At 51.6% G+C, this 23,430-nt stretch overlaps 4 gene segments (V, D, J or C); all 4 read left to right on the forward strand.

The window, feature by feature from the left end:
* The first annotated feature begins 9,111 nt into the window (after positions 1-9,111).
* Positions 9,112-9,735, forward strand: LOC142359080 (immunoglobulin heavy variable 3-23-like). The segment is given in 2 exon segments: positions 9,112-9,185; positions 9,281-9,735. Coding segments are annotated over 2 exon segments (507 nt in total).
* Positions 9,736-14,035: 4,300 nt separating this feature from the next.
* LOC142359081 (immunoglobulin heavy variable 3-23-like) lies at positions 14,036-14,876 on the forward strand. The segment is given in 3 exon segments: positions 14,036-14,040; positions 14,075-14,079; positions 14,305-14,876. Coding segments are annotated over 3 exon segments (582 nt in total).
* Positions 14,877-15,945: 1,069 nt separating this feature from the next.
* On the forward strand, positions 15,946-16,615 carry LOC142359082 (Ig heavy chain V region 914-like). The segment is given in 2 exon segments: positions 15,946-15,976; positions 16,305-16,615. Coding segments are annotated over 2 exon segments (342 nt in total).
* Positions 16,616-17,217: 602 nt separating this feature from the next.
* On the forward strand, positions 17,218-18,649 carry LOC142359083 (immunoglobulin heavy variable 3-23-like). The segment is given in 4 exon segments: positions 17,218-17,279; positions 17,390-17,511; positions 17,797-18,115; positions 18,586-18,649. Coding segments are annotated over 4 exon segments (567 nt in total).
* Positions 18,650-23,430: the final 4,781 nt, after the last annotated feature.

Consider the following 23,430-nt stretch of genomic DNA (forward strand, 5'->3'; position numbering starts at 1 on the left):
TTGCTAAGGGAACGGCGCCCTTGCGGAAGGCGGGACGCGCTTCCGGGTTCCCCCCAAAGCCACGCCCCGCCTCCGCGCTCTCGGCCAATCAGCGCGCGTTGCTAGGCAGATTACTGGGCGTTCATTCATAAAAACCCCAGGCCGCGCGCGGGAGCGGTTTTTGGGGTGCGGGGGGGGGGCAAAACGGGGCCGTTTTGGGGTGCGGGGACGGGGGGGGGGCTCCTCGGGGTGCGGCCGGGGGCGGGTTTTGGGGGGGAAATCTGCAAATCGGCGCGTTTTGGGGGGGAAAATTGTAAATTTATGAATTTGGGGGGATTTTAGTGATGAATTTTGGGGTGAAATTTGCAAATTGATGCATTTTTGGGTATTTTGGGGATGAATTTTGGGGTCAAATTTGTACATTGATGAATTTGGGGGGCATTTTGGTGATGGGTTTTGGGGTGGAATTGCCAAATTGGAGAATTTTGGGGTGAAATTTGTGGATTTATGAATTTTGGTGGGGGTATTTTGGTGCTGCGTTTTGGGGTGAAATTTGCAAATTGGTGAATTTGGGGGTGAAATGTGCAAATCGATGCATTTTGGGGCATTTCGGGGATGCATTTTGGGGTCAAATCTGTAAATTAATGCATTTTGGGGCATTTTAGTGACGAATTTTGGGGTGTGAACTTTCAAATTGGAGAATTTGGGGGGTGAAATTTGGCAAATTGATTCCTTTTGGGGAAATTTTGGTGTTGCCTTTTGGGGTGAAATTTGCAAATCGATTCATTTTGGGGTGTATTTTATTCCATTTTTTATTCCATTACGTTTGTTTTAGTTTTTAATTTTATTTATTTTCTTTTGGTCCCTTTATTTGTTCCCTTTATTTTCTTTTATTCCCCTTTATTTTCTTTTATGCAATTTTTTTATTCCATTAATTTTCATTTATTCCATTTTTATTCTATTAATTTTCTTTTATTCCCTTTATTTTATTTTATTCCATTTTTATTCAATTTTCTTTTATTCTTTTATTCCATGTTTCCCATCAATTTTCTTTTATTCCATTTATTTTATTCCATTAATTTTAATTTATTCCGTTTTTTATTCCATTAATTTTTCTTTTATTCCCTTTATTTTCTTTTTTATTTTCTTTTATTTTCTTTTATTCTTTTATTTTTCTTTTATTCCATTTTTCCCATCAATTTTCCATCAATTTTCTTTTATTCCATTTCTTTTATTCCATTTATTTTATTATCATTATCATGTAATAATAAAATCCATACATGTAATTAAAAAATGAATACATGTAGTAATCGTGATGGGATCGTTGGAAATCTAGTCCTGCTTAATAATAATAATACTAAAATAAAATAAATAAATAAAAAATAAAAACAAAATAATTAAAAATAAAAATAAAAATAAAATAATTACAAATAATATAAAATAAAAAATAAAAAACAAAACCAAAATAATTAAAAATAAAAAATAAAAATAAATAATTAAGAATAATATGAAATAAAAAATAAGAAATATAAAATAAAATAAAAATTAAAAATAAAAATAAAGTAATTAAAAATAATATAAAATGAAAAATAATAAGTAAAAAATAAAATAATTAAAAATAATAGTAAAAAATAAAATAATAAAAATAAAAAAATAAAAAAATAATTAAGATTAATATGAAATAAAAAATAAGAAATATAAAATAATTAAAATTAAAAAAAGAAGAAACTAATTAAGAATAATATAAAATAAAAAATAAAAAATAAAAATAAAATAACGAAAAATGAGAAATAAAATAATTAAGAATAATATAAAACAAAAAATAAAACATAAACATAAATTAAAAAAATAAAATCATTTAAAATAATATAAAAATAAAAAATACAATTAAAAATAAAAAATAAAAAATAAAATTAAAAACATTAAAAAATAATATAAAATAAAAATAAAATCATTAAAAATAATATAAAATTCATAATAATAGGAAGAAAACGTTTACTCTGGCAAGAAAAATAATTTTTAATAATCATAACGATGGGGATAAGAAGAATAATCGAAAGTGAAAGTCATATTAAAAATAAGCTGGCGAGGGGCGTTGCCGATAGTGATATTAACGGTAATAAAAATCATAACTGTAGGCGGTGATGGAGATCAGAAGGGGCTGATTACGATAATGACGATAATTACAGTAATAAGGATAATAATAATAATAAATAATAACAATAAGAAAGGCGATGAGCAAGGTGAGGATCACGGCAATAACTAATGAGGGTGCTGAAGACGATGATGATGAAGATATTAATGATAATCGAGGCCATAACGGTCAATATCGCCGCGCTCATCGAGGTCATGACGATCGCGATTTCTTCTAATAATTCGCATCATAATCAGTCATGATAAAATGATGAGGCTGATGAACTGACGCTAATGAGCGCGCTGCTGCTGAGAGCAGCGTTAATTAGATGGAAGTTCAAAAATATGAAAAGTAAAAAATTATAAAAAATAAAAGAAATAAAAGCAATGAAATAAAATAAAGTAAATAAAATAAAATAAAATAAAATAAAATAAAGTAAAATAAAGTAAATAAAATAAATTAAAATAAAATTAAAATAAAATAAAATAAAATAAAATAAAATAAAATAAAATAAAATAAAATAAAATAAAATAAAATAAAATAACATATCAGGAAGAGCCGCTGTGCTGCCGGTATTCGGGAACGCGACCCCGGTTATTACGGTGGTGACATCGCTATAATGTATATTAATTAATATAACTATTACATACTTATAATATAATATATACGTAACATATATGACATATAATAATGTATATTTATCAATGTAACTGTAATACAATATAATCCATGGCTATAACTATCATTAGAATTATTACAGCCGTCATTACAATTATTAATATAGCTACCTAACATAATAATCAAATAATATAAAATATCAAATGTCATAATTACGTGTGATAACAAAATTAATGCCCATAATAATCAGTAACTCTTAACGATTACGTATGATACGATACACGTTATATAGATATGATTCTATCATATTGATATTAATAATTATATTTATTAATACTCGTGTAATAACAGAATTCGTACACGTGATAATGAAATAAAAAAGTAATTAAAAATTTAAAAGAAGTTAAAAAGCAAATAAAAATTAAAATAATTTTTCAAAAATTAAATAAAAATAAATAAAAATAAAATAAGGTAATTTAAAAATAAAGATATAAAAAGAAAATTTAAAAAGTAATAAAAATTTTAAAAGAAATTAAAAAATAAAAAAAATTAAAATAATTTTTTAAAATTAAATAAAAACAAATAAAAATAAAATAAAGTAATTTTAAAAAAATAAAGATAAAGATATAAAAAGAAAAATTAAAAAAACGTAATAAAAATTTTAAAAGTTAAAAGAAAAATAAAATAGTAAACATAATAAAACCAAAAATAAATTAAAAAATAAAAATCAATCGAAATAAAATAAGATATTAAAAAATAAATACATTAAATTAAAATAAAAATAAAATAAAAATATAATAAAGATAAATTAAAAAATAGAAATAAAATAGAATATTAATAAATAAATCAATAAATAAAAACAAAAATAAAATAAAGATATCATAAAAATTAATAAAAAATAGAAATAAAATAATTTATTAATAAATAAATAAATTAAAAATAATTTAAATAAAAAGAAATAAAATAAATAGTAATAAAATAAAAATAAAATTTAAAATATAATAAAAATTAATTAAAAATAAAAATAAAATAAAATAAAATAAAAACATAATAAAAATTAAAAATAAATTAGAAATGAAAAAAAAATAAAATAATAAATAAAAAGTAAAAAGATAAAAATAAAATTAAAAATATAATTAAAAAATTAAAAATTAAAAATAAATTAAAATAAAATTAAGTACACAATAAGAATTCAAAAATGAAAAATAAATGACAGTAAACCTGAAATAAAAAACATCATAAAAATTAAAAAGAAATTAAAAAATAGAAATAAAATCTAAAAACATCATAAAAATCAGAATTAAAATTCAGACTCAGTAAAACCGAGCCGCGCCGCCGCTGCCGGTGCCGGCGCTCATTAATCAATCAATCAATCAATCAATCAATTAATGAATTAATCACCCCGCGGAGCGACGCCGCCGAGCCCCGGCCGTCAGCGCGCGCCGCAGTCGACGCCAATGAAAAACCCCGGGGGGCGGGGCCGGGGAAGCCCCTCCCCCTCCCTCCCCCTGCCCCGCCCCCCTCGGGGTTTTCCCCAAAAATCCCCAATTCCGGCCCGAAACCAAACCGGGGCCTTTTCGCCCCAAAACGAGGGCTCGTTAATTTCTCCGCCCTCGTTAGGCCCCAAATCAACGCCATTAGGGCCAATAATTACACTTATTAGGGCTGATAATTACACTTATTAGGGCTAATAATTACATTTATTAGGGCCAATAATTACATTTATTAGGGCTGATAATTACACTTATTAGGGCAAATAATTACATTTATTTGGGCTGATAATTACACTTATTAGGGCGAATAATTACATTGATTAGGGCTGATAATTACACTTATTAGGGCTAATAATTACATTTATTAGGGCCGATAATTACATTTATTAGGGCTTGGAATTCAATTTATCGTCCACTGGAAATTAGGGCCGATAATTAAGTCTATTAGGGCTAATAATTAAGTCTGTTTGGGTTAATAATTAAATTTATGAAGGCACGTAATTAAATTTATTCTCCACAGCTTTTAATTAGGGCCGATAATTAAGTCTAATCGGGCTAATAACTTTATTAGGGCTAATAATGAAGTATATTAGGGCTTATAATTAAATTTATCCCCCACGGCTGTAAATTAGGGCTAATAATTAAATCTATTAGGGCTAATAATTGAGATTATAAGGGCATGTAATTAAATTTATCCCCAAGGCTGTAAATTAGGGCTGATAATTAAGTCTGTTGGGGTAATAATTAAATTTATTAGGGCATGTAATTAATTTATCCCCCACGGCTGTAAATTAGGGCTAATAATTAAGTCTATTTGGGCTAATAATGAAGTATATTACTGCTTGTAATTAAATTTATCCCCCAAGGCTGTAAATTTGGGCTAATAATTAAGTCTATTAGGGCTAATAATTACATTTATTCCCCAGCCCTCCCATATTAGGGCTCATAATTAAGTTTATTAGGGCTAATAATTACTTTCATTCCCCAGCCCTCCTGTATTAGGGCTCATAATTAAGCCTATTAGGGCTAATAATTATTTTATTCCCTAGCCCTCCTATATTAGGGCTAATAATTAAGTCTATTAAGGCTGATAATTAAGTCTATTAGGGCTAATAGTTAATTTATGCCCCAGCTCTCCAATATTAGGGCTAATAATTAAGTCCATTAGGGCTAATAATTACATTTATTCCCCAGCTCTGCTAAATTAGGGCTAATAATTAAGCCTATTAGGGCTAATAATTCCATTTATTCCCAATCCCTCCTATATTAGGGCTCATAATTAAGTCTATTAGGGCTAATAATTATTTTATTCCCCAGCTCTTCTATATTAGGGCCAATAATTAAGTCTATTAGGGCTAACAGTTAATTTATTCCCCAGCCCTCCTATATTAGAGCTCATAATTAAGTCCATTAGGGCTAATAATTAAATTTATAACCCAGCCCCGCTAAATTAGGGCTAATAATTAAGCCTATTAGGGCTAATAATTACATTTATTCCCCAGCTCTGCTAAATTAGGGCTAATAATTAAGTCTATCAGGGCTAATAATGAATTAGGGTTACTAATTAAGGGTATTAGAGGCAGGGTCCGCCAGGATTTGTGCCGGGATGGAGGGAAGGGGCCGGGATTTGGGGGAAAACTCGGGGATTTTGGGAAAATGCCGGGATTTTGGGGCTGTAGGGTCGGGATGGGGATGCTCGGGGCAAGGATTTGGGGGAAAATTGTGGGATTTTGGGAAAATATTGGGATTTTGGGGCTTGTTGTGTTGGGATGGGGATGTTTGGGGCAAGGATTTGGGGGAAAATGCTGGGATTTTGGGAAAATGCTGGGATTTGGGGGCTGGTTGGGTCGGGATGGGGATGTTTGGGGCAAGGATTTGGGGGAAAACAATGGGATTTTGGGAAAATGCTGGGATTTTGGGATACAGGGCAGGAAAACTGATGCTTGGGGGAAGGATTTTGGGGAAAACTCTGGGATTTTGGGAAAATGCTGGGATTTGGGGGCTGGTTGGGTTGGGATGGCGATGTTTGGGGCAAAGATTTTTGGAAAGATAATGGGATTTTGGGAAAATGCTGGAAATTTGGGGATGCGTGGTAAGGATGCTGATGCGTTGGGTGAGGATTTGGGGAAGATCATGGGATTTTGGGGAAAATGTTGGGATTTTGGGATGCGGGGCGGGGATGTCTGGGCGCAGAGCCCAGATTTTAGGGAAGGTAATGGAAATTTGGGGAAAATGATGGGAAATGGGGATGCAGGGCAGGGAAGGTGATTCTTGGGGCAAGGATTTTGAGGGAAGAAAATGGGATTTGGGGAAGATGCTGGGATTTGGGGTGCACGGTGAGGATGCTGGTGCTTGGGGCAAGGATTTTGGGATTATAGTGGGGTTTTTGGATGATGCTGGGATTTGGGATGCAGAGCAGGGTGTGGTGATGCTTGGGGCAAGGACTTTGGGAAGATGCTGGGATGTGGGGACACGGGGACGGGGTCGGGGCCACCACCAGCACCATAAGCACTTCTGGCACAGCAGTGGGTGGCCGTGTGGTGGGCGCTGAGGTTGTTCATCTGCAGCGTCACCGTGCCCTGGGAGGTGTCCCTGGAGATGGTGGAGCGGCCTTTGACCGCCGACCCGTAGTAGGTGCCACCACCGCTGTTAATATACGCGACCCACTCGAGCCCCTTCCCGGGCGCCTGTCGCACCCACTCCATGGCGTAGCTGCTGAGGGTGAAGCCGGAGGTCCTGCAGATGAGGGTCATGGAGCCACCAGGCGTCTGGAGGCCACCTCCGGACTCGACCAGCTGCACGGCCGCCCGCAGCCCTGGGGACACAGAAAGTCCACGGTGGAGTCGCCTGGTGGGTTGAGTTGGGTGCTGGGGGGTGGAGTTGTGTTGGGTGGGCGGGGTTGGGTTGGGTTGGGTTGGGATGGGTGGAAGTGGATCGGGTTGAGTTGGGTTGGGTTGGGTGGATTTGGTTGGGTTGAGGTGGGCAGGTTGGGTGCAGTGGGGCGGGGTTGGGTAGGGGGTTGCTTGGGGGTCCCTGACCTCCTCTGCATGGTCTCCAGCTTCACCCTCAGCAGCTACGCCATGAGCTGGGCGCGACAGGCGCCTGGGAAGGGGCTCGAGAGGGTCGCGGGTATCAGCAAAAGTGGTGGTACCACAAGCTACGGGTCGGCGGTGGAAGGTCTCTCCACCATCTCCAGGGACACCTCCCAGGGCACGGTGACGCTGCAGATGAACGGCCTCAGTGCCCACCACACGGCCACCCACTGCTGCGCCAGAGAAGGTGCTGGTGCTGGTGGTGGTTGCTGGGTTCTCCCCAACCCTGCATCTCCCCAGCGCCCCGAGCCTTCACCGTTTGCCTTCAGGCCCCAAATCTTGAGTGTTTGTCCTCGGCCTCAGTCATTTTTGCCCCAAATCTTGACCATTTTTTCCTTAAACCGCGACCTTTTTTTTGCCCCAGTTTTGCCCTGAACCTTGACCGGTTTTGCCCTCGGCCTCCATCGCTTTTGCCCCAAATCTGGACCCATTTTGCCCTGGGCCTTCACTCTCTGCCCCAGGCCTCAATCATTTTCCCCAAATCCTGACCATTCTTGCCCCAAAGGTCCACCATTTGCTTCCTAGGCCTCAATCATTTTTTACCCCCGTTCTTGACAGCTTTTGCCCCAAATCTTGACCGTTTTTGCCCCGAGCCTGGACCATTTTTGCCCTAGGTCTCAATCATTTTCGCCAAATCTTGACCACTTTTGCCCCAAATCTTCACCAGTTTTGCCCCATTTTCTCCCCAAATCTTGACCGTTCGCCTTGGGCCTCGATTGTTTTTGCCCCAAATCTTGTCTGGTTTTGCCCCAAATCTTTTTGCCCAAATGTTGACCGTTTTTGCCCAAGGCCTCAATGGGTTTTGCCCCAAATCTTGACCATTGTTGCCCCGAGCCTTGACCGTTTTTGCCCCATTTTCTTCCCAAATCTTGACCGTTTGCCTTAGGCCTCAATCATTTTCGCCAAATCTTGACCATTTTTGCCCCAAATCTTGACCATTTTTGCCCCATATTTCCCCCAAATCTGGACCGTTTGCCCTCGGCCTCAGTCGGTTTTGCACCAAATCTTGACTGTTTTTGCCCCAAACCACAACCTTTTTTTTCCCCAGGCTTTGACTGTTGGCCCTAGGCCTCAACCATTTTTACCCCAAATCTTGACTGGTTTTGCTCCAAATCTTGGCTGTTGGCCCTCGGCCTCAAACAGTTTTGCCCCAAATCTTGACTGGTTTTGCCCCAAATCTTGGCTGTTGGCCCTAGGCCTCAACCATTTTTACCCCAAATCTTGACTGGTTTTGCCCCAAATCTTGGCTGTTGGCCCTAGGCCTCAACCATTTTTACCCCAAATCTTGACTGGTTTTGCCCCAAATCTTGGCTGTTGGCCCTAGGCCTCAACCATTTTTACCCCAAATCTTGACTGGTTTTGCCCCAAATCTTGGCTGTTGGCCCTAGGCCTCAACCATTTTTACCCCAAATCTTGACGTTTTTGCCCTGAGTCTTCACTCTTTGCCCTTGGCCTCGACCGTTTTTGACCTAAATCTTCACTCTTTGCCTTAGGCCTCAATTTTTCTTGCCCCAAATCCAGCACCACTACCACCAGCCGATGCGAAGTACGTCCAGCCCTCGGTCCTGATACTCCCGACCCACTCGAGCCCCTTCCCGGGCGCCTGTCGCACCCAGACCATGGCGTAGCTGCTGGGGGTGAAGGTGGAGACCATGCAGAGGAGGTCATGGACCCCGAACCCAACCCCCCACCCAACCCTGCCCACCCCAACCCAACTCCAACCCACCCAACCCAACCCAACCCAACCCAACACAACCCCACCGGCCGCTCCATGGTGCCACATCCCCGCTCTTCCCCTCCCAACCTTCTCCTCCACCATGGGCGCCCGCTTGGCCTCCATCTTCCTCCTCCTCCTCGCCGCCCTGCCAGGTAGGACCCGGCCCGGCCGACCCCCGCCCCGGGCGCGGACCCGGGGGGCGACGCCGCCACCAGGCGACTCCACCGTGGACTTTCTGTGTCCCCAGGGCTGCGGGCGGCCGTGCAGCTGGTCGAGTCCGGAGGTGGCCTCCAGACGCCTGGTGGCTCCATGACCCTCATCTGCAGGACCTCCGGCTTCACCCTCAGCAGCTACCCCATGAACTGGGTGCGACAGGCGCCCGGGAAGGGGCTCGAGTTCATCGCGGGTATTCACAAGGATGGTGGTACCACAAGATACGGGTCGGCGGTCAAGGGTCGCTCCACCATCTCCAGGGACACCTCCCAGGGCACGGTGACGCTGCAGATGAGCGGCCTCAGCGCTGATGACACGGCCACCTACTTCTGCGCCAGAAGCGGTGTTGGAAATTATCCTGGTGCTGGTGGCCCCGACCCCGTCCCCGTGTCCCCACATCCCAACATTTTCCCAAAATCCTTGCCCCAAGCACCACCACCCCTGTCCTGCAGCTCCAAATTCCATCATCATCCCAAAACACCAAAATAATCCCAAAATCCTTGCCCCAAGCACCAATTTCCCTACCCTGCAGCCCCAAATCCCAGCATTTTCCCAAAATTTCCTTCATCTTCCCAAAAACTTTTTGCTGCGAGCGCAGACACCCCCACCCTGAAACCCCAAATCTCAGCATTTTCCCATCAATCCCATGATCTCCCCCAAAATCCTCACCCCGAGCGTCAACGTCCCGACCCTACAACCCCAAAATCCCAGCATTTTCCCAAAATCTCATTATCTTCCCCAAAATTTTCACCCCGAGCATCAACATCCCAACCCTACGACCCCAAAATCCCAGCATTTTCCCAAAATCCCATTATCTCCCCCAAAATCCTCACCCCAAGCGTCAACGTCCCAACCCTATGACCCCAAAATCCCAGCATTTTCCCAAAATCTCATTATCTCCCACAAAATCCTCACCCCAAGCACCAAGAACCCCGCCCTGCACCCCCAAATCTCAGCCTCTTCCCGACCCCGGTTTTTTTTTTTGATGTCTGGGGCGAGGATTTGGGGAAGACGCTGGGATTTGGGGAAAATAATCGGATTTTGGGGTGCACGGTGAGGATGCTGCTGCTCGGGGCAGAACTTCCAGGAAAATACTGGGATTTGGGGAAAACGCTTGGACTTTGGGACACAGGGATGGGGTGTCTCGGGCCAGAGCCAAGATTTTTGGGAGGATAACGGAATTTCTGGGAAAATGCTGGGATTTAGGGCTGCAGGGCGGGGAAACTGATGCTTGGGGCAAGGGTTTTGGGGAAGAAATTGGGATTTTGGGATGCAAGGTGAGAACGGTGGTGCTTGGGGCAAGGACTCTGGGAATATACTGGGATTTTGGGACGATGCTGGGATTTGGGACGCAGGGCAGGGGTGGTGGTGCTGGGGGCGAGGACTTTGGGAAGATGCTGGGATGTGGGGCTGCAGGGCCGGGTTCTTGGGGCTCAGAGCAAAAATTCTGAGAAGATGCTGGGATTTTGGGGAAAACGTTGGGATGTGGGGACACGGGGACGGGGTCGGGGCCACCACCATAACCATCAGCATCTCGGGCGCAGCAGTGGGTGGCCGTGTGGTGGGCGCTGAGGCCGTTCATCTGCAGCGTCACCGTGCCCTGGGAGGTGTCCCTGGAGATGGTGGAGCGGCCTTTGACCGCCGACCCATACCATGTGCTACCACCACTGCTAATAAGTGCGACCCACTCGAGCCCCTTCCCGGGCGCCTGTCGCACCCACTCCACGGCATAGCTGCTGAGGGTGAAGCCGGAGGTCCTGCAGACGAGGGTCATGGAGCCACCAGGCGTCTGGAGGCCACCTCCGGACTCAACCAGCTGCACGGCCGCCCGCAGCCCTGGGGACACAGAAAGTCCACGGTGGAGTCGCCTGGTGGGTTGAGTTGGGTGCTGGGGGGTGGAGTTGTGTTGGGTGGGCGGGGTTGGGTTGGGTTGGGTTGGGTTGGGTTGGGTTGGGTGGAAGTGGATCGGGTTGAGTTGGGTTGAGTTGGGTTGGATTTGGTTGGGTTGAGGTGGGCAGGGTTGGGTACAGGGGGGCGGGGTAGGGTAGGGGGTTGGCTTGGGGGTCCCTGACCTCCTCTGCATGGTCTCCAGCTTCACCCTCAGCAGCTACGCCATGAGCTGGGTGCGACAGGCGCCCGGGAAGGGGCTCGAGAGGGTCGCGAGTATCAGCAGTGGTGGTAGCACCTACTACGGGTCGGCGGTGGAAGGTCTCTCCACCATCTCCAGGGACACCTCCCAGGGCACGGTGACGCTGCAGATGAACGGCCTCAGCGCCCACCACACGGCCACCTACTGCTGCACCAGAGCTGCTGGTGGTTATGGTGGTGGCCCCGACCCCATCCCTGTGTCCCCAAGGTCCCTGCTCTGTGTCCCCACATCCCACCATCTCCCCACAGACCCCGGCGCTCAGCCAGGAGCCTCCTCCCAGATCCCCTCCCCTTCCCCAGATCCTCGCCCCCAGCACCAGAGCCCTCACCGCGCACCCCAAAATCCCACCGTTTCTCCCAAAATCTTTGCCCTGAGCCCCAACGACCCCGCCCTGCACCCCACGTCCCAGCATCGTCCCAAAATCCCAGGGTTTTGGGGCGCCGGGGTTTGGGGCTGCAGGGCAGGGGGGGTCTGGGATCGGAGCAAGGATTTTGAGAAGATGCTGGGATTGTGGGAAGACGCTGGGATGTGTGGACACGAGGACGGGGTCGGGGCCACCACCACCACCATAAGCACTTCTGGCGCAGAAGTAGGTGGCCGTGTCGTCGGCGCTGAGGCCGTTCATCTGCAGCGTCACCGTGCCCTGGGAGTTGTCCCTGGAGATGGTGGAGCGGCCTTTGACCGCTGACCCGTAGTAGGTGCTACCACCACTGCTAATAAGTGCGACGAACTCGAGCCCCTTCCCGGGCGCCTGTCGCACCCAGTCCATGTCGTAGCTGCTGAGGGTGAAGCCGGAGGTCCTGCAGATGAGGGTCATGGAGCCACCAGGCGTCTGGAGGCCACCTCCGGACTCGCCCAGCTGCACGGCCGCCCGCAGCCCTGGGGACACAGAAAGTCCACGGTGGAGTCGCCCGGTGGCGGCGTCGCCCCCCGGGTCCGCGCCCGGGGCGGGGGTCGGCCGGGCCGGGTCCTACCTGGCAGGGCGGCGAGGAGGAGGAGGAGGATGGAGGCCAAGCGGGCACCCATGGTGGAGGAGAAGGTTGGGAGGGGAAGAGCGGGGATGTGGCACCATGGAGCGGCCGGCGGGGTTGGGTTGGGTTGGGGTTGGGTTGGGTTGGGTTGGGTTGGGTTGGGTTGGGTGGGTTGGGTTGGGTTGGGTTGGAGTTGGGTGGCCAGGGTCAGGTACAGAGGGACCTCCAGATGCCTGGTGGGTCCATGACCTCCTCTGCACGGTCTCCAGCTTCACCCCCAGCAGCTACACCATGAGCTGGGTGCGACAGGCGCCCAGGAAGGGGCTCGAGTGGGTCGGGAGTATCAGGACCGAGGGCTGGACGTACTTCGCGTCGGCTGGTGGTGGTGGTGCTGGATTTGGGGCAAGAAAAATTGAGGCCTAAGGCAAAGAGTGAAGATTTAGGTCAAAAACGGTCAAGATCTGGGCAAAAACGGTTGAGGCCAAGGGCAAAGAGTGAAGACTCGGGGCAAAAAAGGTCAAGATTTGGGGTAAAAATGGTTGAGGCCTAGGGCCAACAGTCAAGATTTGGGGCAAAACCAGTCAAGATTTGGGGTAAAAATGGTTGAGGCCTAGGGCCAACAGTCAAGATTTGGGGCAAAAAAGGTCAAGATTTGGGGCAAAAATGGTTGAGGCCTAGGGCCAACAGTCAAGGCCTGGGGAAATAAAGGTTGTGGTTTGGGGCAAAAACAGTCAAGATTTGGTGCAAAACCAACTGAGGCCGAGGGCGAAGGGTCCAGATTTGGGGCCTGAAGGCAAACGGTCACGGCTCGGGGCAAACACAGCTGAGGTTTGGGGCAAAAACTGTCAAGACTTGGGGCAATAATGACCGAGGCCGAGGGCAAACAGTCCAGATATGGGGGAAATATGGGGCAAAAATGGTCAAGATTTGGGGCAAAAATGATAAAGGTTGAGGGCAAATGGTCAAGATTTGGGGCAAAAATGGTCAAGATTTGGTGAAAATGATTGAGGCCTAAGTCAAACGGTCAATATTTGGGGAGAAAATGGGGCAAAAATGGTCAAGGCTCGTGGCAACAATGGTCAAGATTTGGGGCAAAACCCATTGAGGCCTTGGGCAAAAACGGTCAACATTTGGGCAAAAAGATTTGGGGCAAAACCAGACAAGATTTGGGGCAAAAACAATCGAGGCCCAAGGCGAACGGTCAAGATTTGGGGAGAAAATGGGGCAAAAATGGTCAAGATTTGGGGCAAAAGCGATGGAGGCTGAGGGCAAAACCGGTCAAGGTTCAGGGCAAAACTGGGGCAAAAAAAGGTCGAGGTTTAAGGCAGAAATGGTCAAGATTTGGGGCAAAAATGACTGAGGCCGAGGACAAACACTCAAGATTTGGGGCCTGAAGGCAAACGGTGAAGGCTCGGGGCGCTGGGGAGATGCAGGGTTGGGGAGAACCCAGCAACCACCACCAGCACCAGCACCTTCTCTGGCGCAGCAGTGGGTGGCCGTGTGGTGGGCGCTGAGGCCGTTCATCTGCAGCGTCACCGTGCCCTGGGAGTTGTCCCTGGAGATGGTGGAGAGACCTTCCACCGCCGACCCGTAGCTTGTGGTACCACCACTTTTGCTGATACCCGCGACCCTCTCGAGCCCCTTCCCAGGTGCCTGTCGCACCCAGCTCATGGCGTAGCTGCTGAGGCTGACGCTGGAGACCGTGCAGAGGAGGTCAGGGACCCCCAACCCAACCCCCTACCCAACCCCGCCCCCCTGTACCCAACCCTGCCCACCTCAACCCAACCAAATCCACCCAACCCAACTCAACCCAATCCACTTTCACCCAACCCAACCCAACCCAAGCCACTCCAACCCAACCCACCCAACACAACTCCACCCCCCAGCACCCAACTCAACCCACCGGGCGACTCCACCGTGGCCTTTCTGTGTCCCCAGGGCTGCGGGCGGCCGTGCAGCTGGGCGAGTCCGGAGGTGGCCTCCAGACGCCTGGTGGCTCCATGACCCTCGTCTGCAGGACCTCCGGCTTCACCCTCAGCAGCTACAACATGGAGTGGGTGCGACAGGCGCCCGGGAAGGGGCTCGAATACGTCGCGGGTATTGACTACGATGATGACACCTACTACGGGTCAGCGGTCAAAGGCCGCTCCACCATCTCCAGGGACAACTCCCAGGGCACGGTGACGCTGCAGATGAACGGCCTCAGCGCCGACGACACGGCCACCTACTTCTGCGCCAAAAGTGCTGATGGTGCTGGTGGTGCCCCCAACCCCGTCCCCGTGTCCCCACATCCCAGCATCTTCCCAAAGTCCTTGCCCCAAGCATCACCACCCCTGCTCTGCATCCCAAATCCCAGCATCATCCAAAAACCCCACTATAATCCCAAAATCCTTGCCCCAAGCACCAGCATCCTCACCGTGCACCCCAACATCCCAGCTTCTTCCCCAAATCCCATTTTCTTCCCTCAAAAGCCTTGCCCCAAACATCAGCTTCCCTACCCTGCAACCTAAAATCCCAGCATTTTCCCAAAAATTCTGTTATCTTCCCCAAATCCTTGCCCAAAGCAGCAGCATCCTCACCCCGCATCCCCCAAATCCCACTATTTTCCCAAATTCCCACCATCTTTCACAATTTCCTTGCCCCAAGCACCGGCATCCCTGCCCAACATCCCCATTTCCTATCATTTTCCCCAAATTTCCATTATCTTCCCAAAAATCTGTGCTCTGAGCACAGACATCCCTACCCTGCATTGCAAATATCAGTATTTTCCCAAAATCCACTGATTTTCCCCAAATCCTTGCCCCAAGCACCAGCATCCTTACCCTGCATGCCCAAATTTCCACCATTTTCCCCAAATCCCAGCATCTTCCCCAAATCCCATTTTCTTCCCTCAAAATCCTTGCCCCAAGAATCAACTTCCCTGCCCTGCATCCCCATTTCCCACCATTTTCCCAAAATTTCCATTATCTTCCCTAAAATCTGGGCTCTGCGCCCAGACATCCCTACCCTGCATCCCAAAATTGAAGCATTTTCCCAAATCCACTGATTTTGCCCAAATCTTCCCCAAGTACCGGTATTTTGGGGTGCAAGGTGAAGATGCTGGTGCTTGGGGCAAGGTTTTTGGGATCACACCGGGTTCTGGGAAGCTGCTGGGATTTTGGGGTGCGCGGTGAGGGCTCTGGTGCTGGGGGCGAGGATCTGGGGAAGGGGAGGGGATCTGGGAGGAGGCTCCTGGCTGAGCGCCGGGGTCTGTGGGGAGATGGTGGGATGTGGGGACACAGAGCAGGGACCTTGGGGACATGGGGATGGGGTCGGGGCCACCACCATAACCACCAGCAGCTCGGGCGCAGAAGTAGGTGGCCGTGTGGTGGGCGCTGAGGCCGTTCATCTGCAGCGTCACTGTGCCCTGGGACGTGTCCCTGGAGATGGTGGAGAAACCTTCCACCACCGACCCATAGTACGTCCAACCCTCGGTCCTGATACTCCCGACCCACTCGAGCCCCTTCCCGGGCGCCTGTCGCACCCAGAACATGGCGTAGCTGCTGGGGGTGAAGCTGGAGGTCCTGCAGGATGAGGGTCATGGACCCACCAGGCATCCGGAGGCCCCTCTGTACCTGACCCCTGGACACCCAACCCAACCCAACCCAACTCAACCCAACTCAACCCAACTCAACCCAACTCAACCCAACTCAACCCACCTCAACCCAACCAAATCCACCCAACCCAACCCAACCCAACCCAACTCAACCCAACTCAACCCAACTCAAACCAACTCAAACCAACTCAAACCAACCCACCTGAACCCAATCCACTTCCACCCAACCCAACCCAACCCGAACCCAACCCAACCCAATCCCGCCCACCCAACACAACTCCACCCCCCAGCACCCAACTCAACCCACCGGGGCGACTCCACCGTGGACTTTCTGTGTCCCCAGGGCTGCGGGCGGCCGTGCAGCTGGTCGAGTCCGGAGGTGGCCTCCAGACGCCTGGTGGCTCCATGACCCTCATCTGCAGGACCTCCGGCTTCACCCTCAGCAGCTACAGCATGCACTGGGTGCGACAGGCGCCCGGGAAGGGGCTCGAGTTCGTCGCAGTTATTAGCAGTGGTGGTAGCACCTACTACGGGTCGGCGGTCAAAGGTCGCTCCACCATCTCCAGGGACAACTCGCAGGGCACGGTGACGCTGCAGATGAACGGCCTCAGCGCCGAAGACACGGCCATCTACTTCTGCGCCCCGAGCTGCTGATGGTTATGGTGGTGGCCCCAACGCCGTCCCCGTGTCCCCACATCCGGCGTCTTCCCAAAGTCCTCACCCCAAGCACCACCACCCCTGCTCTGCATCCCAAATCCCAGCATCAACCCAAATCCCCCAGTATAATCCCAAAATCCTGCCCCAAGCATCGGCATCCTCACCTTGCACCCCAAAATCCCGGGGTTTGTCCCCAAATCCCACCATCTTCCCCAATTTCCTTGCCCCAAGCACCACCATCCCTGCCCGACATCCCCAATTCCCAGCAATTTTCCCCAAAATTTCCATCATTTTCCCTAAAATCTGTGCTCTGAGCCACACATCCCTGCCCTGCAGCCCAAACTCCCAGCATTTTCCCCCAAATCCCATGATCTTCCCCAAAATCCTTGCCCCAGGCATCCTCACCCCGCACCCCAAAATCCCAGCGTCTGCCCCCAAATCGTCGTCCCAGGCACCGGCCGGGCTCGGGGGCTCGGGTTTGGGGAGGGGGAGGGGATTCGGGGAGGCGGGGCAGGGATGTTGGGGCTCGGGGTGAGGATTTTGGGGCAGATGTTGGGATTTGGGGAGAAGAGTGGGATTTGGGGGACGCAGGGTGGGGGATGGCGATGCCTGGGGCAAAGAATTTGGGAAGATGTCGGGATTTTGGGGAAAACGCTGGGATGTGGGGACACGGGGACGGGGTCGGGGCCACCAGCACCACCACCACCAGCACCTTCTCTGGCGCAGCAGTGGGTGGCCGTGTGGTGGGCGCTGAGGCCGTTCATTCTGCAGCGTCACCGTGCCCTGGGAGGTGTCCCTGGAGATGGTGGAGCGGCCTTTGACCGCCGACCCGTACCATGTGCTACCACCACTGCTGATACTCGCGACCCTCTCGAGCCCCTTCTCAGGCGCCTGTCGCGCCCAGCTCATGGCGTAGCTGCTGGAGGTGACGCTGGAGACCGTGCAGAGGAGGTCAGGGACCCCCAAGCCAACCCCCCTACCCAACCCCGCCCCACTGTACCCAACCCTGCCCACCTCAACCCAACCAAATCCACCCAACCCAACTCAACCTGATCCACTTCCACCCAACCCAACCCAACCCCACTCAACCCAACCCCGCCCACCCAACACAACTCCACCCCCCAGCACCCCAACTCAACCCACCGGGCCACTCCACCGTGGACTTTCTGTGTCCCCAGGGCTGCGGGCGGCCGTGCAGCTGGTCGAATCCGGAGGTGGCCTCCAGACGCCTGGTGGCTCCATGACCCTCGTCTGCACGGTCTCCGGCTTCACCCTCAGCAGCTACAGCATGGTCTGGGCGCGACAGGCGCCCGGGAAGGGGCTCGAATACGTCGCGGGTATTGACTACGATGATGACACCAACTGCGGGTCGGCGGTCAAAGGTCGCTCCACCATCTCCAGGGACAACTCCCAGGGCACGGTGACGCTGCAGATGAACGGCCTCAGCACCGACGACACGGCCACCTACTGCTGCGCCCCGAGCTGCTGGTGGTTATGGTACTGGTGGCCCCGACCCCGTCCCCGTGTCCCCACATCCCAGCGTCTCCCCACAATCCCAGCATCTTCTCAAATTCCTTGCTCCGATCCCAGACCCCCCTGCCCTGCAGCCCCAAATCCCCGGCGCCCCAAAACCCCGAGATTTTGGGACGATGCTGGGACGTGGGGTGCAGGGCGGGGTCGTTGGGGCTCAGGGCAAAGATTTTGGGAGAAATGGTGGGATTTTGGGGGTGCGGGGTGAGGGCTCTGGTGCTGGGGGCGAGGATCTGGGGAAGGGGAGGGGATCTGGGAGGAGGCTCCTGGCTGAGCGCCGGGGTCTGTGGGGAGATGGTGGATGTGGGGACACAGAGCAGGGACCTTGGGGACACGGGGACGGTGTCAGGGCCACCAGCATGAGCACCACCAGCAGCACCTTCTCGGGCGCAGCAGTGGGTGGCCATGTGGTGGGCGCTGAGGCCGTTCATCTGCAGCATCACCGTGCCCTGGGAGTTGTCCCTGGGGATGGTGGAGCGACCTTCCACCGCCGACCCGTAGACTTTGCTACTACTACCACTGGTAAAAAGTGCGGTGAGGGCGTTACTGTAACTGCCCGCGACGAACTCGAGCGCCTTCCCGGGCGCCTGTCGCACCCAGTCCATGGGGTGGCTGCTGAAGGTGAAGCCGGAGGTCCTGCAGACGAGGGTCATGGAGCCACCAGGCGTCTGGAGGGCCACCTCCGGACTCGACCAGCTGCACGGGCCGCCCGCAGCCCTGGGGACACAGAAAGTCCACGGTGGAGTCGCCCCGGTGGGTTGAGTTGGGTGCTGGGGGGTGGAGTTGTGTTGGGTGGGCGGGGTTGGGTTGAGTGGGGTTGGGTTGGGTTGGGTTGGGTGGAAGTGGATTGGTTTGAGGTGGGTTGGTTTGAGTTGGGTTGAGTTGGGTTGAGTTGGGTTGGGTTGGGTTGGGTTTTTTGTACAGAGGGGCTTCCAGACACCTGGTGGGTCCATGACCCTCGTCTAGAAGGTTTCTGGCTGAACCCCCAGCAGCTACGCCATGAGCTGGGTGCGACAGGCGCCCGGGAAGGGGCTCGAGTTCGTCGCACTTATTAGCAGTGGTGGTACCACAAGCTACGGGTCGGCGGTGGAAGGTGGCTCCACCATCTCCAGGGACACCTCCCAGGGCACGGTGATGCTGCAGATGAGCTGTCTCAGCACCGCCACCACACGGCCACCCACTGCTGCGCCCGAGCTGCTGGTGGTGCTGGTGGTGGCCCCGACCCCATCCCCGTGTCCCCAAGGTCCCTGCTCTGTGTCCCCACATCCCACCATCTCCCCACAGACCCCGGCGCTCAGCCAGGAGCCTCCTCCCAGATCCCCTCCCCTTCCCCAGATCCTCGCCCCCAGCACCAGAGCCCTCACCCCGCACCCCAAAATCCCACCATTTCTCCCAAAATCTTTGCCCTGAGCCCCAACGACCCCGCCCTGCACCCCACGTCCCAGCATCGTCCCAAAATCCCAGGGTTTTGGGGCGCCGGGGATTTGGGGCTGCAGGGCAGGGGGGTCTGGGATCGGAGCAAGGATTTGAGAAGATGCTGGGATTGTGGGAAGACGCTGGGATGTGTGGACACGAGGACGGGGTCGGGGCCACCACCACCACCATAAGCACTTTTGGTGCAGAAGTAGGTGGCCGTGTCGTCGGCGCTGAGGCCGTTCATCTGCAGCGTCACCGTGCCCTGGGAGTTGTCCCTGGAGATGGTGGAGCGACCTTTGACCGCCGACCCGTAGTAGGTGTCATCATCGTAGTCAATACCCGCGACGAACTCGAGCCCCTTCCCGGGCGCCTGTCGCACCCAGTGCATGCTGTAGCTGCTGAAGGTGAAGCCGGAGGTCCTGCAGATGAGGGTCATGGAGCCACCAGGCGTCTGGAGGCCACCTCCGGACTCGACCAGCTGCACGGCCGCGCCGCAGCCCTGGGGACACAGAAAGTCCACGGTGGAGTCGCCCGGTGGCGGCGTTGCCCCCCGGGTCCGCGCCCGGGGTGGGGGTCGGCCGGGCCGGGTCCTACCTGGCAGGGCGGCGAGGAGGAGGAGGAGGATGGAGGCCAAGCGGGCGCCCATGGTGGAGGAGAAGGTTGGGAGGGGAAGAGCGGGGATGTGGCACCATGGAGCGGCCGGCGGGGGTTGGGTTGGGTTGGGTTGGGTTGAGTTGGGTTGGGTTGGGATGGGTTGGGTTGGGGTGGGGTGGGCAGGGTTGGGTATGGGGTTGGGTTGGGGGTCCATGACCTCCTCTGCATGGTCTCCACCTTCACCCCCAGCAGCTACGCCATGAGCTGGGTGCGACAGGCGCCCGGGAAGGGGCTCGAGTGGGTCGGGAGTATCAGGACCGAGGGCTGGACGTACTACGGGTCGGCGGTCAAAGGCCGCTCCACCATCTCCAGGGACACCTCCCAGGGCACGGTGACGCTGCAGATGAACGGCCTCAGCGCCCACCACACGGCCACCTACTTCTGCGCCCGAGCTGCTGATGGTTATGGTGGTGGCCCCGACCCCGTCCCCGTGTCCCCCGGTGTCCCGGCGTCTTCCCATAGTCCTGCACCCCAAGCACCACCACCCCTGCCCTGCATCCCAAAATCCCAGCATCAACCCAAATCCCCCAGTATAATCCCAAAATCCTCGCCCCAAGCATCGGCATCCTCACCTTGCACCCCAAAATCCGGGGTTTGTCCCCAAATCCCACCATCTTCCCCAATTTCCTTGCCCCAAGCACCACCATCCCTGCCCGACATCCCCAATCCCCAGCAATTTCCATCGTCTTCCCTAAAATCTGTGCTCTGAGCCCACACATCCCTGCCCTGCAGCCCAAACTCCCAGCATTTTCCCCAAAATCCCATGATCTTCCCCAAAATCCTTGCCCCAGGCATCCTCACCCCGCACCCCAAAATCCCAGCGTCTGCCCCCAAATTGTCGTCCCAGGCACCGGCCGGGGCTCGGGGCTCGGGTTTGGGGAGGGGGAGGGATTCGGGGAGGCGGGGCAGGGATGTTGGGGCTCGGGGCGAGGATTTTGGGTCAGATGTTGGGATTTGGGGAGAAGAGTGGGATTTGGGGGACGCAGGGTTGGGGACGGCGATGCCTGGGGCAAAGAATTTGGGAAGATGTTGGGATTTTGGGGAAAACGCTGGGATGTGGGGACACGGGGACGGGGTCGGGGCCACCACCACCACCACCACCACCAGCACCTTCTTGGGCGCAGCAGTGGGTGGCCGTGTGGTGGGCGCTGAGGCCGTTCATCTGCAGCGTCACCGTGCCCTGGGAGGTGTCCCTGGAGATGGTGGAGCGGCCTTTGACCGCCGACCCGTAGCCTGTGCCACCACTGCTGGTGATACCCGCGACGAACTCGAGCCCCTTCCCGGGCGCCTGTCGCACCCACTCCATGCCGTAGCTGCTGAGGGTGAAGCCAGAGGTCCTGCAGACGAGGGTCATGGAGCCACCAGGCGTCTGGAGGCCACCTCCGGACTCGACCAGCTGCACGGCGCGCCCGCAGCCCTGGGGACACAGAAAGTCCATGGTGGAGTCGCCCGGTGGCGGCATCGCCCCCCGGGTCCGCGCCCGGGGTGGGGGTCGGCCGGGCCGGGTCCTACCTGGCAGGGCGGCGAGGAGGAGGAGGAAGATGGAGGCCAAGCGGGCGCCCACGATGAGGAGAAGGTTGGGAGGGGAAGAGCGGGGATGTGGCACCATGGAGCGGCCGGTGGGGTTGGGTTGGGTTGGGTTGGGTTGGGTTGGGTTGGGATGGGTTGGATTGGTTGGGATGGGTTGGGTTGGGTTGGAGTTGGGTGGCCAGGGTCAGGTACAGAGGGGCTTCCAGATGCCTGGTGGGTCCATGACCCTCGTCTAGAAGGTTTCTGGCTGAACCCCCAGCAGCTACCACATGGACTGGGTGCGACAGGCGCCCGGGAAGGGGCTCGAGTTCATCGCGGGTATCAGGACCGAGGGCTGGACGTGCTTCGCGTCGGCTGGTGGTGGTGGTGCTGGATTTGGGGGCAAGAAAAATTGAGGCCTAAGGCAAAGAGTGAAGATTTGGGTCAAAAACGGTCAAGATCTGGGTCAAAAACGGTTGAGGCCAAGGGCAAAGAGTGAAGACTCGGGCAAAAAAGGTCAAGATTTGGGGTAAAAATGGTTGAGGCCTAGGGCCAACAGTCAAGATTTGGGGCAAAACCAGTCAAGATTTGGGGTAAAAATGGTTGAGGCCTAGGGCCAACAGTCAAGATTTGGGGCAAAAAAGGTCAAGATTTGGGGCAAAAATGGTTGAGGCCTAGGGCCAACAGTCAAGGCCTGGGGAAATAAAGGTTGTGGTTTGGGCAAAAACAGTCAAGATTTGGTGCAAAACCAACTGAGGCCGAGGGCGAAGGGTCCAGATTTGGGGCCTGAAGGCAAACGGTCACGGCTCGGGGCAAACACAGCTGAGGTTTGGGGCAAAAACTGTCAAGACTTGGGGCAATAATGACCGAGGCCGAGGGCAAACAGTCCAGATATGGGGGAAATATGGGGCAAAAATGGTCAAGATTTGGGGCAAAAAATGATAAAGGTTGAGGGCAAATGGTCAAGATTTGGGGCAAAAATGGTCAAGATTTGGTGAAAATGATTGAGGCCTAAGTCAAACGGTCAATATTTGGGGAGAAAATGGGGCAAAAAATGGTCAAGGCTCGTGGCAACAATGGTCAAGATTTGGGGCAAAACCCATTGAGGCCTTGGGCAAAAAACGGTCAACATTTGGGCAAAAAGATTTGGGGCAAAAATGGTCAAGATTTGGGGCAAAAACAATCGAGGCCCAAGGCGAACGGTCAAGATTTGGGGAGAAAATGGGGCAAAAATGGTCAAGATTTGGGGCAAAAGCGATGGAGGCTGAGGGCAAAACCGGTCAAGGTTCAGGGCAAAACTGGGGCAAAAAAAGGTCGAGGTTTAAGGCAGAAATGGTCAAGATTTGGGCAAAAATGACTGAGGCCGAGGGCAAACACTCAAGATTTGGGGCCTGAAGGCAAACGGTGAAGGCTCGGGGGCGCTGGGGAGATGCAGGGTTGGGGAGCACCCAGCAACCACCACCAGCACCAGCACCTTCTCTGGCGCAGCAGTGGGTGGCCGTGTGGTGGGCGCTGAGGCCGTTCATCTGCAGCGTCACCGTGCCCTGGGAGGTGTCCCTGGAGATGGTGGAGCACCTTCCACCGCCGACCCGTAGCTTGTGGTACCACCACTTTTGCTGATACCCGCGACCCTCTCGAGCCCCTTCCCAGGTGCCTGTCGCGCCCAGCTCATGGCGTAGCTGCTGAGGCTGACGCTGGAGACC

This window comes from Opisthocomus hoazin, unplaced genomic scaffold (genome assembly GCF_030867145.1).
Source record: "Opisthocomus hoazin isolate bOpiHoa1 unplaced genomic scaffold, bOpiHoa1.hap1 HAP1_SCAFFOLD_162, whole genome shotgun sequence".
Taxonomy (NCBI): domain Eukaryota; kingdom Metazoa; phylum Chordata; class Aves; order Opisthocomiformes; family Opisthocomidae; genus Opisthocomus; species Opisthocomus hoazin.